The sequence below is a fragment of the Crocodylus porosus genome, unplaced genomic scaffold (assembly GCF_001723895.1).
Source record: "Crocodylus porosus isolate Cpor-Errol unplaced genomic scaffold, CroPor_comp1, whole genome shotgun sequence".
Classification (NCBI taxonomy): domain Eukaryota; kingdom Metazoa; phylum Chordata; order Crocodylia; family Crocodylidae; genus Crocodylus; species Crocodylus porosus.
In genome coordinates, this window is record NW_017728931.1 from 52,260,363 (window position 1) to 52,279,984 (window position 19,622).

At 46.8% G+C, this 19,622-nt stretch overlaps 1 protein-coding gene across 2 annotated transcripts; it reads right to left on the bottom strand.

Moving 5' to 3' along the window:
- Positions 1-6,746: 6,746 nt before the first annotated feature.
- On the bottom strand, positions 6,747-19,616 carry CBX7 (chromobox 7). Of its 2 annotated transcripts, none has more exons than XM_019544946.1 (6): positions 19,476-19,616; positions 17,128-17,171; positions 12,326-12,391; positions 11,569-11,635; positions 9,580-9,931; positions 6,747-7,213 (listed from the first exon to the last, which is right to left on the bottom strand). In XM_019544946.1, the coding sequence occupies exons 1-6, from the start codon at positions 19,542-19,544 to the stop codon at positions 7,059-7,061; spliced, it is 753 nt and encodes a 250-aa protein (XP_019400491.1). In that variant the 5' UTR covers positions 19,545-19,616; the 3' UTR covers positions 6,747-7,058. The 2 variants fall into 2 exon arrangements, with proteins under 2 accessions (XP_019400491.1, XP_019400490.1); XM_019544945.1 differs by having other exon boundaries at positions 6,747-7,216.
- Between the last annotated feature and the right edge of the window lie 6 nt (positions 19,617-19,622).

Here is a 19,622-nt window from a genome sequence, read left to right on the forward strand (position 1 = left end):
TCTGAGCCACCAGGGAGACCTCCCTTTTGCCACTGCACTTTTAGAAGTCTCAGGTGCAAAGGTAGTGCTCAACTCCCTAGGAAGCACTTCTCATTTTAAGGAAGAATTTTAACATTTGTGCAGAACCTTCTATTCTCTCTCTCTCTCACACACACACACACACACACCCCTATTTTTCTGCCTTCTCCCCACTGTTGAATGACAGTTCAAACACTGTTAGCAACCTCTTCTGCATTACAAGTGCTTACTTATAGGACAGTCCCACAGGCCCTTTTACCGGCCCAATGCTCAGGCAGAATCTATGAGGTTAAAGGTCTACAAAACTCACTTCTGTGTAAAGATTATGTCCTTGGTTGAAGTTATGTGGGCAAAGGATAACATGAACAGTCTTCCAACATGACCGTCTCAAAAGCAATCAATTGTGCCTAGAGGGAAAAACTGCAGCAATTTGCCAAGATGATCTTTTCCCTCCCCCTGCCCTAAGAGTCATTCTAAATGAGTATTCTTCTTGGCCTGCTGTCTAGAGCACAAAAACTGGTCTCTGCTTTCTCTCACCCTCAAAGATATGGCAACATAACACAAAGACAAGTGCTTCTTCTTATATACATCCAGAACTCTGAGCAGCACTAGTCTATCTTTCTGAAATCCTCATAAAGGGCCAAACAGACTTAGGGGGAACAGAGAGGAAGATTTTGTATTCAAATGCAGTGGCTACCCATGGTCAGAGACACTGTCTACCTCCTAGCTGCCTGCATTCCTCATATCCTTCCCTGCCCAATGCACCTTCATCTATTCCGAGGCTACAAAGCAAATCTTCAGCAAAACCAACAACTGTGAAGTGGCAGCCTGAGGTGTCCAGAAAGATCTGGTTGCCTTAATGTAATGATTCTCAACCAGGGTGCTAGGACACCATGGGGCACCACCAGAACTTTTGAAGGGTGCCATAAGATGTGAAGAGATAAGTGAGGTATTAGGAGATAAGTAGATAAACACAGGCTCAGATTTGTCCCTATATAGATGGTCCCCCATGCTCATGGCTGGGCCCCTCTGGGCAAGGAGGTAGGCACTGTAATATATTAGTTGTTTTAATCAGGTGACACTTCATTCACAAACATTGTGATGCAGAGCTTAGAGTCCAATGAGGGGTGCCTTGAATCCAAAAGGGTTGAGAACTACTACCTTAATGAAACCGGTAAGTACTGGCAACACTGGGAATGGAGGACTAACTAAACTACCATCAACAACCAAAGGGTTTGGACTTATCACCATCATTCATGAAGTTCTGGCCTGGTGCAGACAGACCCTGGAAGGACCCTGAGTTTCAGCAAATGCTCCCAGCATTCCAATACACTCGTCCTGAAACGACAGCCCACTTGTGCCATGGTCTGCCCTGAATTGTCTAGCAAGGGTATTACTGGCAACAAGGATAAGGAGCAGCTCTGGGGGCCAAACCCACAGGTCAGCTGTAGCACATTTAGTCGCCCTTGCTACTTCTCCAGGAAGCCACACTGTTCCTACACCCCCTGCCACTTCCTAGGTTTCAGGAAGAGTGCATGAAACAGGAGTGGAAGAGGGGGAAATGCTAGTCTCTGTCTTTTTTTTTCTCTCCTTAAAAAAAGGCTGTTTTGTTTCCCCCCCCCAAAAGCCAAAACTTAACCTTGGAGAGTGCTCAGCTCTAGCTGTTGTACCTGGCTGCGGGCACCAACCATTTGCTCTGCACCTCGCTCCAGCTCTGAGGTGGCTGCTGCCACAAGTATGCTGTGTGAACCGCCCCATCGTCCTGTTCCAGTCAAACCATCAAAGCCGGACAAACCGTGGGGCTGGGGCAGAGCAGGAAGCAGCACTAGGGCCACAGGCCCTGTGGGCTGAAACCGAGTTCATACACTGTTAGAAACACCAAAATAATCTTTCCAGACACTTTCACAACACTAACTACAAGAACACTCAGTTCTTGATAGGTTTCTCTCTGCCTGAGGGTTTGGCTAAGTAACGGTTACTCTGCCTGCAGATTTGGGTTTACTTTGGCAAATAGAATGGTGTTTGGGTGTTCCCGCAATAATATCCTGGCTGCCCTCAAAAACAACTCCAACTGACTTAAAGAGCCCAACTTAATGCAGGAAAACAAGGGGTGTGCTAGAGACACCAGTCTTCCTTTGTTAAAGCTGCTGTTCTTAACAATATTGCTAATAGAGCAATGCTAGCTAGTTCAGAAACAATCTGGGTTAAAAAAAAAAAAAAAAAAAAGACAGTATCTTTTCAGTAAGCCTGGAACGACGGGGCTCCAATCCAATTGGGCCCCACGGTCCTGCCATAAAACAAAAAAAAACAGTACTGGGAAAAAGAGGTGCATGAAACAAGCATTTCCTGCCCTACACAGCTACTGGCACATCCTCACGGGTGCAGAGCTGCTGTGATGGGCAACTACAACAGCACTTCCCGTTTCAACCACCTCTGCTTCTGCTGTTTCTGCTGGCCGAAGTCACTCTTTACTGCCTACAGCCCTGCAGAGGCAACAGAGCCATGGGAGAGCCAGCGGGATTCCATTCTTGGCTCAGGTTTCAAATAGAATCATGAAACTAAACTCCGACTGGATTCAGTGTTGGCTTTTGCATTGAGCAGAATGGCTGGCAAAGTTGTAATTCATGAATCTTTGTTTCTCTTACGTTAGCCAGAAAGGACCTAGTTTGGATTTTCAGGCCTCAGTCTGGGTTTGCAAAGGGGGGGGGGGAAAATACCACATTTCTACACTTGTACACTGAGCGCACATGATTTGAAAGTCACTTGAGATATCATTGTGAAACCCCACAATGACACTCCTCCAGTCACTTTTCAGAAGAGAACTACACTTTAAAAAGAGAGACTAAAACAAAGGAAGAAACAATCCTTTTAAGACTGATTTTTAAAATAGGCAAGCCTTGCTGCTGGTGTGTCATGATCAAAAAGATAAATGCTTAGTTTCCTACCACAAAACATTCCCCCCCCCACCTCTCCAAAAGCCAGCCCACGTATCTGCAAGGTTCTGCATCTCAACCGGATAACAGTTAACTCTCTCACTCACTTGTGCACAAAGAAGTACTGGCCAGCAAGGCATCTTGTTAACCATTTCATGTCAGAGGAAGATTTATTAGGTTACAAAAGTAACCTAATTTGCAAAGGTTCAAAATAGGAAGTAGCAGTTAAGTCCCCTTTGCAAGGATACCACTGTTTTCATTTTCAGTTGGATTGGGGGGGCGGGGGGCAAACCTACAAAAATATCTGAAGAAAAGTGTTGAGACAATTCTTTGGTCTCAGAAATCTCAGCAGGTAAGCAGTGAAGCATCAAAGAGAGAAAAGCAAAACAAAGTTCCAGTGAAAGAACAAGTCTGGTCTTTTCCCTACACAAGATTTCTGCTGCTTCTCGGATTTTGGCCAAGTCTAGGCATATCCAAGAAGAAATTTCTTTCAGTATTTAAAAGACTTAAGTTGGGTGGAAAGATATAGGCAATCACAGCTGTATTTTTTAAAAGTCAATCAAAACTAACCTCCTCTAACGGTTCAGAATGACAGATTGAAGCCAAAAGTTTTTCAAACTTGGGTGTCTGAAATTAAGTTTCTAAGGCCAGTCACTTCAATCAGTGGCCCTGATTTTCAGATACCTCGGGTACATCTACATGTGTGCTTTAATGCACAGTAGCCTAGTCTACCGCACATTAAAGCAGCAGATAAAAAAAATGTGCTTATAAGCTAATGCGCAGTAGAATAGGCTATACTGTGCATTAAGCACCACCTGAAAAGCACACGCTTGCGCTAGCATACATTAGCGCAGCCTAATGTGCATTTATTTAGTACCTTGTGTTGGAGGTATTAAATTTAATGCGCATTATGAAAAGCACGTTAATGCATGTGTAGATGCCCCCGTTGAAGACCAGTGACTTCCAGCATTAAACAATGAAAGATACAGGTGCTCCAGCACATTTTCAGGGACACACGCGCACACACACAGAGAACAGGAAACAAGTACAACTCAAAGGCCCCAAATCTGACATAATTAATCTTAGGTCTATGTTTATTTTAAGCCACCTTCTCCCCTCATTCTTCACTACACCACCTCTCACACCTTCTCTCTGGCCTCCTCCTCTCCACTTCTTCCCCATTAAGACTGTCCCAATTCCAACTGTCCCATATTCTTTGTCTGATGTGCATTTACACTTAAACACCCAAGATACAGAGCCTGCCATACTGCTCTGAAAGTGCTATGGCCTGGTGGAAATCAGTTTGATCCTGACAGCTTCTGAATGGATGGTGAACACTTTGAGCGGCCACATCCAATTAGAGGTAAAACCTGCTTTCAATGAAAGATTTGGGGACATTCCAAACCTTTGTAAAAAGCAGATGTTTGGAGCTGAAGAGCTAAATTCTGCAGGCCAGAAGCCAAGCCCTCCAGTGAAGTAGCTGCAGAGGCAGTACTTACTACTTAGGACCTCCATAAGAGTGGAGGTCCAGAGCTCAGCACGGAGGGGAGCTGCAGCTAGCACAAACCCAACAGAGTAATACCCCACAGAGAGGGTAAAAGAGGTGAAACCATGGAAGAAAACAAGATTGCACTTCAGCCTGTACTGTTCTACAGTCCACACTTCAGGATTTATCATCTTACCCTTCTTATTTTCCATAGGAAGAAATCTATTTAAATATCTTGAATTATAAATATAAACGGTAATAGAGAAAAAATAAAGAAGAAAGGAAGAGCGTGTGCAAGAACAGATGCTAAACTATCAACTCAAAGGAAAGCAATTCTTCAAAGCCCCAAAGAAGTGTCACAGGTAGTCCACTTTTTAAGTGCAGTATCAGGCAGGGTCTGTAGAACTGCAGACAGATTTCCTTGGCAAAGATTTTTAAACTCCCAAAGAGGAGTGCTCCAGGGGGTCACACATATTGTAAGGAGAATGAGAGTGGGGGAAAAATAATTAATAGGACACTTGAACCAAAAATTTCTCTCACTTTAGAGGAGGAATAAAAGTGAAAGAATTTTAGAGGTCTACTAGCCTCTTCCCAGTCCTTCTACTGTCTACTTTGTACCCTTCAGTCTGATCAGAGAGCAAAACTAGGTGATTAGTGCTCACTTCTAATTCAGGTCTGACTGGTTCTTGCATGCCAGGCCTGTGCAATTATCTCTGGATTTCCAGTACTGCCAGGCAGCATTTCACTCATCCTGTGAGCCCTTCTTTCCACAAAGAGATGGCAGAGTTAACTGAACAGTTGGGGCGCAGTAGCTGTATTACTACTAGGTTTGGCAAATATTCTAGTATCCAGAGAAGGTCACAAACACTCTGCCCTTTTCATAGTGCTAAATGGCAGAGATCCTGATCACAGGAGGTTGGGGCAGGGATGGTCTCTGTATGGAAGAAGATGAAGAGCCACAATTTTAGCATACATTAAATTAAATGATTTAACCACGTTGCCTTTAATAAAAGGCAATCCAGAGTGAGCATATGTTACCAACCTACGTTTGGTAGGAGGTGACAAAGGTAGTTTCTCTCCCCCCTCACTCGCATGATCGGGGGACAGCAAGGCTGAACCTGTTCAGCCTCCACAAGAGAAGGCTGAGGGGGGATCTGGTGGACATTTACGGACTGGTCAGGGGGGACCAGCAGGCACTGGGGGAGTCCCTGTTCCCCCGAGTGTTCCCAGGAGTGACAGGAAATAATGGACACGGGCTGGCAGAGGGTAGATTCAGACTGGACATCAGGAGGCGCTACTTCGCTGTTGGGGTGGCTAGGATCTGGAGCGAACTTCCAAGCGAGGTGGTGCTGGCTCCTACCCTGGGGGTCTTTAAGAGGAGGCCAGATGGACACCTTGCTGGGGTCGTTTGACCCCAGTACTCATTCCTGCCACAGCAGGGGATCGGACTTGATGATCTGCTCAGGTCCCTTCCAAGCCTACTAACTATGAAACTGTGTGTTCCAGGATCATGCAGAGAAAGGAACATTCCCTTCACTTCTCATGAAATTGCACTGTAAGGATCAGTCACCTGCATGATTTGCAACAAGGTTCCTTTAGCTTTCCAGGCAAGCACATTGTTTGCAGTACCTCAAATGCGCCACAGGGCTAAGCCACAGGGAAAACAGCTTTAGGAAGGAGACTTGTAAAAGACATGAATTACTTCAACTGGCAGGGTCCATTACCACTCCTGGCTGCAATAAGGGAAAGAGCTAGAAGGTAGGGACAATAATGCACAAGGAAAGCCTCTTTGTACAAGGAATAGCAACCAGAGAACAGAAGGGTTCAAGCCTCCTGCCTGCCTCTCTGCACCTCCATTCCCTCTTTCTGACACTAAATTAGGCAGGGTAGAGAGAAGGCAGAGTAGAGATGCACCTTACAGACTACCTAGGCACATCTACATGTTCACTAACGCACCTTAGATACTTCTTAATAAAGTACTAACTAAATGCACAGTACCTAAAAGTTACTGCACAGTAGCACTGGCGCACAGTTATTTAGTGACACTTACTGCACATTAGCCTAATAACACTGCACAGTAAGCTATTAGAATGTTTTTTTGCCATGATGCGCTTCTGTGCAGTGTTATTAGGCTAATGCACAGTAAGCATCTCATGTAGACGCACCCACTGAAAGCTTATGCATGTCTGATTCAGTTAGCCTGTAAGTTGCAAACTCTACCCTGCCTTCTGCCTGACAACACACTAACACAGCTAACTACCTCTCTAATTTAGATGGGGTGAAGGGAAGAGAGAGACAGAGATTTTTTGCAAGTGGCCTTAAAAGGGAAGTCTTTGCCAGGGAAAGGCGTGGCAGCTTCTCAGACATACAAAGCAGCAGACTAGTGAATATATACTAAAACAAACTAGCAACACAGGCACCCCTTACATAGCTCTCTGTTTTTGCATATCTGAATGGGAAAAAGAAAAGAAAAATCAATGAGCCTTCAACAGTCAAATAAAATCAAAATTCTCTGTAAACATTTGAAGAGAAAACATTTTGGATATTTCTTTTTCTTTTTAAGAGTAAGATAATCTCCCCCACCCAAAGAGAATCTGATTAGGGAAATTAAAAATGGAAATTCAGAACTGCACACTCCGGTCTCGGAAGAAGCCCTCAGCTACTTGTGCTTCTCTGAAGGTCACGGTAATGGAGTTCGCCGTGATATCCGTCACCGTCACTTCGCTGGGGGGCACAGTGGGGATCCAGGGGAGGCTGCCATCAACTGCATCCATGTCTGCTGCAGACAGAGAGGCAGATAAGAGTAGGTTAGAGAAGGAAAGATGGCGGGATGGAAACGAAGCATCCTTGCTGGCTATGGGGCAGGGGACATCAGTGTGTGCCAAACCTGCACGTGCACCAACACGCAAGCGCGTATCTAAGCTGCTGTATAGAAACCAAGGGGAGAGAGAGCAGACAGAGCAGCAAGGATCACATACACAGCTATCACTGCACAGGTGATGATAGGACCCAGCAGCGTTGCCAGACTTAAGGGTCCATCAGTAGTTTTATTATATGCTTCCCATCCTTTCCCCAAACATTGCAGCAGAAGTAAAAATATTCATTTTTTGGGTATATCTGATAACTAGACCTTACCCTACTCATTTCCCTTGTTAGCAAGTGTGTCACCCAACCATAAAATCAACTCCCCCCCAACTCCCCCATCCTATTCAGTCCAAGAGGCAGGATCTGATCTTTCTGGATTCTTCTCAGACACCTTATTCCACGGCAGTCTAAGGCCATATCTATTCTGCCTCCTTGCCATTGAAAAAAAGATCAAGCCCCACCTGTATATTCATCACCACTGTGAGCATCCAAGCTCTCCGCTTGGCAGAACAGACAGCCTGAGTGCATGCTTCAGCATTGCTCTTAGGTTCTCTCAAAACAGAAGCCCTGAGAGCAACACTGGCATGTGGGCTAAGGACCCCTATGGGCAGTTTACACTACCTTTTTGCCAGGCTTTGGTACATGGAGAGTGGGAGCAAGCTTAAGTCTTGGGGGCAGTTCTGGATTCAGCCAAAAGGTGGTGCAGATCTGCCCTGTTAGTGGAAAGGATCTTCCCTTCACTGCAGTGCCAACCCAGCCAAGGGAAGGGCTGGATGTGGCTCTCCCCAAAGTCAACCTGTGCCACCCTTTTGCAGTCTAAGGCACAGAGTTCTCCCCTCTTCACTCCTTCCCCAGGGAGGAGAGAAAGTTCAACACATGTTTAACTCCCCTTGAACTCCTTCCCAGAGCTAAAAGAAGCTAGGCCTCAAAATCTCCCCTACTTCCACAGTGGGAAAACAAAACTAGACAACCCCCTCCACATACACATCTAAAGAGCACCATGAAACTATGTGGAGAGAGAAAGGGAAGACCCCTTTCCATTACTGCACCTGTTGCACCCCGTTGTCCCAACTCAGGTACACAGCTACCTAAGTGGGGCATTTCTTGGCTCGTCTCAGCCCCCTGAAGTGGGCCTGCTCTCACCTCAAGAAGAATCTGCTCACCCGGACACTAACTGGAATCCTGCAGGGGATGTGCATTGAGGGGAGAACAGAAAATTAACCATATGATACTGCTAGCACCTTAAAATCTTTCAGACCCTAAAGCAGTTTACAGGCTGCTCAGCCAGGCATCACATCACCCACCACACACATGCAACTGTACAGCCCCACAATAACATGGGCACTCCATGAGCAACTTAGACAGGAGACCAAGGATTTCTCCTCTGGAGATAGATGGTGTGAGGTCTGGGGGTGGGGAAGAGTTTAGGTTACCAAAGCTACTTAGCACTAGGGTCCAGTCTATTTCCAGCTTAGGTAACAACTTACTACTATGAGGAGTGCCACAATTTTTTTAGCTACCAGAAATGAGGCAAACCCTGGTTTACCTCTCCCCAGGAAGGCTATCCTTTCAAACGCTTGTGTTATGCATCATGTATGATTCACTGCTGTCTTGGAGCAATGTACAGTCCTGCCTGAGGGACCAGAATCACCCTGTGCAGCTCCTGAGTTTTGATTAGGTGCTGGCCACAAAGTAACGCTACTCAGTTTGTAAGGTAAGGTAAATTACAATTCCTTTTCCCATCCCTCCCTCCCTAATACAACTACGCACAGTTTTAATGACAGAATTAGTGGGATGATAAAGGGGGAAGAACTGGACTTCTAGGGACAGTTGGGCCCATGCCTTCAAGTGGCACTGCTAGAGGATTCAGACATGAATTATTTCATGGAAAAGCTCCCTTTACCAGGTGAGCTAAACGAACATGTGCTGAAACAGGACAAAACACACACAGTTCATTGCCACAACAGAGATAAGCCTGCCTCTAATGTGGCAGCTGGGAGGGGAATCTGCACTAACAGCGGTAGCTTGTGCTTTTATAGTATTAGGATAGCAGTGGTTACCAGTATAACAAAACTGTCAGCAACACAGCAGAGGCAGGCAGATTGGTTAACTGGACCATTTGCACACACAAAGGCATCAGAGAACATGGGGACTATAACACCGCTAGCTGGTGCCTGGGACTGCACTGTGAAGAACTTGCAATGTGGATCAGGAGGAAGACCAGAGTGTCATGCTCCCACCCCTGAATTCACAGTCCAATGGGGCTTTGGGCCTTACCTTCTTGGCTGGCAGGCTGCGTACCATCCCAGTCATTGGGAGTCTGCTGAGCATCAAGCGCCACCGAGTCCTTCAGGAAGAACTCACGCCTGCGGTTACGGCTCTCCAGGCTTGACACACGTGGAAATTTCTTCCGTGACAACCGCAAATACTTTTGGTTCTTGCGCTGCTTCCGGAGTGGGAATGGCAAGACCCCTCCCCCACTCTTCTCAGATAGCTCTGTCTGCCCCGATTTGGCCCCTGGCAAGCTGCTGTCTCCTCCGCTCCCGCCACTGCCGAATCTCCTTGAAAGAGAGAAGCAGAGCTTCTCCTTTCCCTTGTGGGTGCTTCTTAGGTCCATGCCATACAGCCTCTGTGGGCAAGAGTGCAGCAAGAGCATTGGGCATCCCAGACAACAGCACAAAAGCAATGGGGGTTTTGGGGCCCTACCAGGGGCAGGACAACAATCAAGGGCAAAAGCATGCTGGGAAGAAACTGAGCCCAGGTAGGGCTCAAGACAACTGTGTCAAGTCAGAGCCCAACAGTGAGACCAAGTGCAGCACAGAACAGTCACCTGACAGAGGAAAGGTCAGTTGACATAACAATGATCAAGGTGTCAGAGGACCCATGTTCTTGTCTTACCTATGCTAAGACCAGTGTGAGTTTGAGTGACCCTTGTCACCTCTCTGCCCCATCTCTCCTCACACTCACTGCCTGTCCTGTAAGTGCTGAGGTAAGGAGAGCAGCAAGATCATGATTTTCACTGGAACCCATTAGTCCTACCATAGTAACAAGAGTAGATGGAAACCCCACTGTCTGCTCTACTTAAAGTTGAAAGAATGCCCTTGGGCAGAATACCAGGGGAAAGGGGGGAAAGGGAAAAGCCGATTACCCAAAATCTTTCCTATCTCATTTGATTACCTCATTAATACAGCACTGGCAAAGAATCAGGGTCACTGGTGTGCTACTATGGAACTCTACCTCCATTTGGCTAATAACTTTGGCACACTACAGCGCCATAACTCAACTTAAATTTAGAGAGCACACAAGCAAGGAGCGTCTCTTTCAGGGCAGATATCTAATCCAGGGTTTCCAGGCCATTCTACTGTCATGCTATGCATTTTAAATTCTTGTGTCCACAAGGAAAGTGGTGAAATCTTAGAATCCTAGAGAATTAAGGCTGGAAGGGAACTCCAGAGGTCATCTACTTCAAGCCCCTGCTCAAGACAGAATCAGCCCTATCCAAACCAACCTATATAAATCCATTATCTAACATCTTAGCAAAATTACACAGCGAACCTTGACACTACACAAGATATAACACTCTTAACTCGCCACAGGTAAAGCACGGAGACCACAGAGGTCAGCGTCCCACTCTTGGAAAGGTTGTTAATGATCTGTTATGATCAAGAGATCCCAAGAAGACAGCCACACCCCCAGCCATAGAGGAAGGCAAAAAACCCTACAGTCCATACCAATATGACCATGGGAAAAAATTCCCTGAGCAGAGAGGCAAGACCCTTTAGCCAGAAACCTCTGGCTTTAAGTCCCAGTAGGAGCATTGGCACACCCCAGTCACAATGCCCAGCCTTGGCTGCAGACAATGCTTCTGAAGGCGGCTTATATAAAAACAAACCAAGAAAAAACAACTACCCCACCGCCAACATGTAGCTGGGGGGGGAGGACTGGAGTAGGGGAGGAGGTGCTAGGCATAGGTACACCTAGATCATCCCTGACCAGTGGCTGTCCAATCTCTCCTTGGACACTTCCCATGATGTAGAGTCCACAATTTCCCTAGGCCATCTATTCCATTGCCTCACTGTTCTGACAGTGAAGAAGCTTTTTCCTGGTAGTTGTAACATGTGTTAGCTGATTTAAATGAATGCAAGGGGGAAATCCAGGGCTCACCTTAACCAGCTAGTGGGTTAGAACTCCCCACTGGAAGATTGATGGATACCATAACAGAAAAGCTGAGGATAAAAGAGAACACACCGAAGAGTGAAAAGTTACCTGCAGTAAGAGGCGCTTTGGCTTGGGGCCTCGCTTCCTATACCCTGATGCACGGTCTTTTTCTTCCCTGTGGGGGAAGGGGAGGGAGCAAGGGACAAAAAACATATGAGAAGACAACAAACCAAACACCAAGCACCACCAAACCTCACTGGCCTGCACCATAAATGAGAACAAAAATCCCTGGCTTGCAGGAGTGAAAATCTTATTATGTGGGAAACTTTACAGCTTAGCTGTTTGACTTTGGGGCGTGAAGTTCGTCACCTCTCTGTGATCTGTTTAAACCAGGGGTAGGCAAAATGCGGCCCAGGAGCCAGAAGTGGCCCGCCAGGCCATCCTATCCAGCCTGCGGGGCCCCTAAATAATTTAGAAAATTATTATTTATCTGCCCCTTGCTGCCTGTCATGCAGCCCTCAATGGCTTACCAAAACTCAGTAAGTGGCCCTCTGCCAAAAATAATTGCTCACCCCTGGTTTAAACCAACCCAGTGCTGGCTTAGGACTTGGTACCAAAAGCTGTGGGGGACCAGGTATTGATATCAGAGACCTGTCTCAGCAAGGTCCCCTGTGGCATTATCCAAGGGCTGAGACTAAGGTGGACCATGGTCATGGTGAGGTTGGAGGCACACTTGCAGGACAGTAGATATGTTAGGAGCAATGCTGCCCGTGTTACATCTGTTCTGTCAGCCACAAAAAGTTCTGGGTCTAAGTTTACTAGGTTTGTCTCTAGAAGAGGGAAGGAACATTGCATAGCCTCTTACTTCTCTTCATAAGCCACCACAAGGCGAGGGTCCAAGATGTGTTCCTCTGGCTCCCATGTGCTGTATCTGAAGAAACACGAGGAAGGAATATAGAAAACACAAAAACAAATACATGCACCCAACTACAATAAAATACTTTCTCTCCTGGGGCCACTACCAGTACTGGCCAGGCTCCCTGGAAGCTACCTCCCATGGTCACTCTTCAGCACATGAATGGGGCCTGCTGTACCACAGTTACTGCCTGAAGACTCCCCATCATCTGTTTTCTCTTGTACCCCTGCCAGACATTCCTTAAGTTGATCAAAACCCTGGGCTGTCAGCTTGTCACAGCAGATAAGGGAGGGCTTCCTCCACAGGGCCCCTCCTTAGCCATTAGCAAAAGTCAGCCAAAGCACTCAGCACAGAGCATCACAAGCTGCCTTCACCACCAAAGGTTTAGCAAGCCTGCTTTGCAGTACTCCCACCAATGCAGGACACAAACCCAGGTTCCAGAGCACGGTGAAACACTAAACTCTATGACAACAGGCCTTGCTTGCAAGGAAACAGGAAGCTGATGCACTCTTCATTGCAAGCGCCTTCACTGGTATTATTAATTTCCTTTGATTACTGAAGCCAAGGGGCTGCATTAAAGTACCACATATTCTCAAGCAAAACCAGCACCTTTTTCTTTTTCCAAACCAGTGCCTGGAAACTGAAGTGCACACTATGTGCAAGAAATACAGTTGAAACAGTTTCTGTCATTTTCTGGGCGAGAGCTAAAGTAAAACATGCATGTGACCCACATGCAGCAGAAGAGTGAGCAGACCCGGCTCCCTTGCTACTGCTACTCGGTTACTTGCTACAAGGAAAAAAAAACAAAACCCTTTTTCCTCTTCATTCTGTCTTTGAAAAACAGATGTGTACCTTATTCCAGGGCATGTGATATGCAAGAAAAAAACAGTACTTTGGTTGCTTTTTCCAGCTCTTATTCTAAGAAACCTCGATCTGAGGCCTAAAGCAAGTTGACAGTGACCCTTCAGACCTTTCAGCCATTTTTTATCCCTTTTCATTTATCCTCCTGCTACCAGAAGTGTTTCCTCTACCACCTTTTACAATCAACTGGAAATTGGGGAAAAAAGGGTATGCATGTAGCTGTAAGGGGCAGGGCAGCTACCTAACATAAGCCAGATACTATGGCACAGGCCTAGAAGCAGCACTTCTGTGTTTAGTATCAAGAAGCCAGCCTCACAGCGTGAGAAGGCTGTAGGCAAGGGAGGGAGGGAGGTGTGAGTATGAGAGAGAGAGAGAGAGGGGGGGGGGAGATCAAAGAAGAGAAATTACAACCATGGGACAGAGAGTCTATGAAAGCTGCTTGCTAGAAAATGCTGCAGCACAGAAACACTAAAATGCAAGAGAAAGGGCAATTCTCGAAGGCTCATTACTCAGAGGACGAGCGCAACTGGGGAAGAGAGATGGTGTGCTTCTGGAATGCCGATCCGAGCAGGGAGGAGGACAGCTTTATTAGGACAAAATGTTCTAGAAAGATCCACACCCTGAACGCAAAATGTCTGCAGTCTACACAATGGGGCCCACACTCTCTCTCTGCTGGGGAAGAGAGAAGCAGGACCACAGGGTGCATTTAGGGCAGGGCTGTCTAACTTCAGAGAGTGTGGGGGCCTGCGGGAGGTTGGGGGTTCTGGGATGCACACCATGCGTGCTGCAGGGACTGTATCACTCTCCAGGACCGCTGCTGCATGCAGCCTTCCTGGGAGGCAAGCAACATGAGCACCCCCTTCTGCCACCACCATGTCGGCAATCCCCCTTCCTCCTTCCCATTGCTGCTGTGTAAGCACCCCTAGCCCCCTGCCCAAGACCCCCAGATGGTGCTGGTCGTGCGAGCAGGCAGCTCTCTGGGCCTCCCGCCAAGCTGTCCTGCCCCAGAGGCTCTGGCCGCCTCCACCACAGCAACAGAAGCAATGGGGGGCAGTGGTGGCTGAGCAGGAGCCTGTGCACATTAACTCCTTGCAGACTGGATGTGGCCCACAAGCCACCAGGTGGACTGCTTTATTTAGGCGATTGTGTTGGTATGAGCATCTCTAGGGCAGGGTGGAAAGTGTTGGAGAATGGCTTGTGTTTCCTGGAGGAAGAGCTACAAGCTGTGCGCCTGCACAGAGGGTGGGGGAGGTTTCAGAGTATTTACTCAGGTAGAAAAGATGGACTAAACTATAGATTTCTGAGAACAGTTCCAGAAACCTGGGCACAGATTTATCAGAGAGAGAGAGAGAGATGGAAAACTACTGAACCCAAACCCTCTAAGGCAAGTTATGCCTCCCAGAGACTGTGGACTTTGCACAGGGTTAACAATGTTTACCCCTCTATTCCCTTTCCCCTCACCCTAATTATATCTCTCCTATCTTTTCAACCAAGCCTCCGGTCCCCTAAGTGCCTGTGAGCTGCCAAAGTCAAGATGCTATTTGACCTGAGGAAGGTTTTCTTCTCTCCCCCACTCCCAGATGCAGAGATTTTGGCATTTATTCCCAGAATGGGGGGAGGGGCAAGAGTTAGAGGATTCCTTTTCTGGGAGCAGGGGGATTTATTACAAAACACTGGTGGGTGTTTCCTTTTGCCACTGCAGTGAAGCAGAAAGCTTAAGCTGCAGAGGAAAACACTGCATATATAAAAAAAAAAAAAAACATGGCTCAATTTGCCACACACACACACACACACACACACAGATACGCGCACGCACACACACAGAGTCCAGGCTGCAGCAGAACCCCAGAGCGCAGGCGCTCAGGCAAATACAGATCATATGATCTTCTTCCCCCCTCCACCTCCCCTCCTACTTCCAACCCAAGTTGTAAACAAGCTTGTAGCTGACTCAGATCTGTAACTCTTCAGTTCCCTGATTCCAGCACTGCAAAAGACTGATCTGACGGGTGCAACACAGGATAATTTTAGAGGGGCAGGTAAAAATACAGGATGGGGGAGAAGGGGGTGGGGTGGGGAAGTAGTACTTGCACAGATCCCCTGCCACCTTCCATCAAATCATGATAGGAATAACTGAGACAGAAATCAGCTACAGCCTGCACAAAGAGGTGAAGAGGAAACCAAGGTGAAGGAATGATATGCTGAAAAGTGAAAAAGTAAACCTATGTACATTGCACTCCTCTCTAGATGTCTGTATACAGCATTCAAGGGCACAGAGCAATAATAGGAAGGAACAGAATGTATACATCAAAAGCAATTGGGAATGAAGCACAGCTAGATAGGAAAGCAATAGGTTTCAAAAAGAAATGAGGTTAATCAATGTTTTATTTGGAAGCATTATGGTGGCAAAATAAGTGATCCCTCTTGCCTCTCAAACCCATGAAGCTGTGGATTCAAATTGCCAGTGCTAGCATTTTGGTTCACTGGGAATTTCAAGGGGTATAGGGAGTAAAAGAAACAAAACAGGAGACAACACTGTCTTTAAGAAGAAATATTTTACATCAAGCTTCAGGCTTGTTGGCTACTGACCACATAAGAAAATAAAATAGCTGTCAAAAGGACACAGCAACACAGCAGAAAGGTACTATTGCACCAAAAACCACTGCTGGCTAAAGACCAGTGTTCTGACCCAAACAGAGGGTTATGCTTGCAATGGTGCAGAGTTACTGCCAACCTATAACCCTGTCCCGAAAGCCTGAATACACAAAGATGAAACTAAGTCTGAAACCAGCAGGCCCAGAGGAATGATTGGTATTCCCTTGCCTAGGGTGAAGCAGATTGTAGAATTTTGTGGTGAGAAAAAAAATCTCCCCTTCCAACTCCAGGCAGAGACCATATATGTGTGCACATTTATGCATGCACCATGGTAAGGCACCCAGGGCCATGTTTAAACTTCTTTTTGGAACAGGGAGCCCTAACCTTGTCATTCTGCAAGGTTGGTGCAGTGATAACAAACCTCAGTCTTTACATCTATCTATGTGTGCCCATGCAGCATGCTTACATGTAATGTCAGCCGTGTGTCTAACAGGATCATCTACTTGTACCACAATCTTTTACATCTCAAAGCACTTTACAGACTGTGGACATAGGGGACAGTCCCTCCATAGTGAAATGCAGCTATTTCTGGGGAAGAACAGAGTAGATACAAAAAAAGCACACAGGAGCATTAAAAAAAAAAATACTATTTATGGCACAAAAAGAAAATTCTCAGACCCATGGGAAAAACAGAGCAGAAATCTTGAACAGGCAACATTGATTCTCTCAACTTGATAATGACCAGTAAATATGAGTGGGTAGCTGCTCTCTTGTAAAGTGTGACAGGGAATCCTTAAACATAAAAGGCAAGGTTCCTTGTTTGTCTCATCTGAAATATAGCCCTTCTAGGAAAAAAAAAAAAAAAAATCACCTCTAAAAATATACTGGGGTCTTCTTAGAATATCCCCAGAAGGAAAAGTTCCAGGTCCTGAATGCAACAGCTGTTTAAAAACAAAACAAAAACACCATACACATACACATTCAGCCCCTGTACTTTCCCCTGAAGCTCTCTTCTCTAAAACAGATGGAGACAATCTAAAAAACTACTGAGTTAAATGTTTAAGAGGGGAAAGGATACATGTAAAACACAATTAGACCACCAAGGGATATGGGCCCATATTTCAACCTCAGTCTTGCAGTCAGTCTGGATGATATGTAGGAAGGGTAGGCTTGGGACTCTTGAGTCTTTTTTTATTTTAAGTTTTGGGGTGAGGCAAAAGAGAATGTGTTACAAAATATTGTTAAAGCCAAGATGACAAGTAAGGAAAAAAAAAAAAGAACAAGAGATTAAAACTTACTTTGGGGGCCATCCTTTCCACTTCACAAGGTATTCTACTTTACCCTAGAGAATAAATAAAAAAAAAAAAAAGGTGAGCTTTGCAACTATACAGGTGCTGCAGTAAAAGGTATTAACAGAAACCCCTTTGGCCTTCTCTACAGACAATACACTTGAAAAAGCTTATTCCCCATCATTACATTTCAAATGAAGTCTCTTCCTAGTTAAGATGAATAATTCAGGGGTTTCTACAGTCAAGCCCTCTCTAATAACTCTGCTATCAACCATGGAGCACAGCTCTGCAGGTGCTTTCTACTTAAGTAACTACGATATTGACAGGCAGAGCCTCAACCCCTCTCCAAGTACTGACTGCTCTAGCACCTACGAGCAGCCCTACAACCACAAATCATCAAGCGTAAACCAAAGAGGAAGGCACATGTCAGGAGTGCAGGGGGGTAGTTCCCTGCTGCCATTAGAAATACTTTTTGGCTTCTAAAATCTTGCATCTCTTAGGCATGCTCCTTCCCAGCTGCTATATGCTCCACTCACACTCAGCTCTGCTCACAGCCCCTCAGCCTTTTGACCTAAACAAACAGAAATTCAAAAATAAATCTAAAGTTATCAAATGACTTGGTCACTACGTAGGGCTGAGAAAAATAGGAAGAAATGGGGATGTCTGGAAGCCAGCTGAAGATCTCCAACGTGTACTTGTACAACACGTGATCACTGTGCCATGCTTTGGGAAACGTTAAAGCAAGTATACATGATCTCATAGTATACATTCACACATAGGTGCCAAAATGGCCAAGACATGGAAGATATATTATTTAAGAGGCACACAGAGCTTTAACTTCCAGCATGGCTAAAGCATGTGTGGGCATCACACAATTGGTTTTATTTTCCTGAAAGGGAGCTCAGTTTTCAAATATTTGAAAACACAGCCTTATAAGGTGCTTCCCATTAGAAGATCTCTAGACCCTTCAAGTTTAAGGATTAATCCTTAAAGCAAGCCATGAAAGTAGCCAATATCCTGGCCTTTGCAGCTGGAGAAACTGTCACTAACATCAAAACCCAAATTTGCAGAAGCATCTGATTTTGGATGCCAATTCAGATACAAGGCCTGATTTTCAGGGGTGCCTGACTGCCAAAACCTCCCATTCAATCACTGTTGGTTCTCATCTCCCCTAGAAAAGTCTTAGTGCCCTCAGACAGAGCATCCAAAAACAGTCCCTGAAATTAGTGGCCATTAACAGTGAAAGATGCTAGGAGGGTGCATGTGGGGGCAGGGGGAAGTGAGGGGAGGGGTACTGAACTTGCCCTGTGCCAGACATGAGAAGCCAGCTCTTCCACTTCCTTTAAGCATAAGGCAATGCTTTCCTACACAATAAACCCTCCTGCATCAGGACCTCAATGCAAAAATCAGTAGGAGCTGACCCATGCTTTCCTCCATCACCCCACCAACCCATACCAGTGTACATGTGCACCTACCAGCACACTCAAACCCGAATGATTGGGAAGCTGTGCAAAAATGACTGGCTTACAGCAAGAGAAGTGAGCCACACTCCTGTTCCGGCACAGCCTCTCCCCTCCACACCCACCCATTTCCACACAGAAGGCAAAAGCCCCTCCATACAAATTTAAGACCCTGAGTGAACTGAAGAGAAACAACATAAGGGGATTTCTTTCCACAGAAAAGAAGGGAGGGACCAGAGAGGGGAGGCTGCCTGGTCTCCAACACAAGGGGACTTCTTTAAGGGAAGGTGCTGAGGGATCAACATGATCTCCTTTTGGGAGGCAGATGTGGGAGTCTCCCCCTCTCCTGGGCCTCTCTTTGCCCTGCTCAGGGCTTGATAAGGAGATTATTAAGGTCCCACCTTCCCCCTGCAAAGGGCAGCACTCAAAGATGGGAGTGCTCTCCCTGAATACTGGGAGGTGGAGGAGGGGGTGGGGAAAAGCATCAATGGGGTGACCCTCACTACAGGCCCCCCTTGCTTAAACCTGGCAGGAGAAGTGGCCGACAACCGTACCCTGCAGCTGGACCAGATCCCCCCCCTCGCGCCCCCTGCCTGCAGCGCCGTGCTAGTACCCACCACGCCCCCCTGCCTGCCTGCAGCCCAGGACCTGGGGGGTGTGTACGTATATGCATGCATATATGCATGTGTGTGTGTAGATATATGCATGTGTGTGTGCGTATGTGTGCTGGGAGAGGTATATAACGGGATCCCCGCCCTGCCCGGTGCCGGGGGCGGTGGGGTGGGCTGACAGGACATCCAGACACCGGGGGTAGCAGAGAAGGGCAGGTTGGGGGGGAGGGGTGACAGGGGTCTGCCTCCCCGCCGGGGGCGTGCAGAGGGGGCAGGGACGCCTCACCTTCCTGACGCGCTTCTTCCTGATGCTCTCCACCGCGAACACCTGCTCCCCGATCGCGGACAGCTCCATGCGGGACGGCGGCGGCGGCTCCCCGTCGCGCTGGAGGGCGGGCAGCGGCGGTGCCTGCGGCGGCGGGTCGCTGCCTCC

Excerpts from the sequence above, each read along its gene's own strand:
- CBX7 (XM_019544945.1), bottom strand. The coding sequence starts at position 19,544 with ATGGAGCTGTCCGCGATCGGGGAGCAGGTGTTCGCGGTGGAGAGCATC. Across the intron at positions 17,172-19,475 it reads GGAAGAAGCGCGTCAGGAAG|GGTAAAGTAGAATACCTTGT; the intron begins GTGAGGCGTCCC and ends TTTATTCTCTAG. Across the intron at positions 9,932-11,568 it reads CAAAGCGCCTCTTACTGCAG|AGGCTGTATGGCATGGACCT; the intron begins GTAACTTTTCAC and ends TCTTGCCCACAG.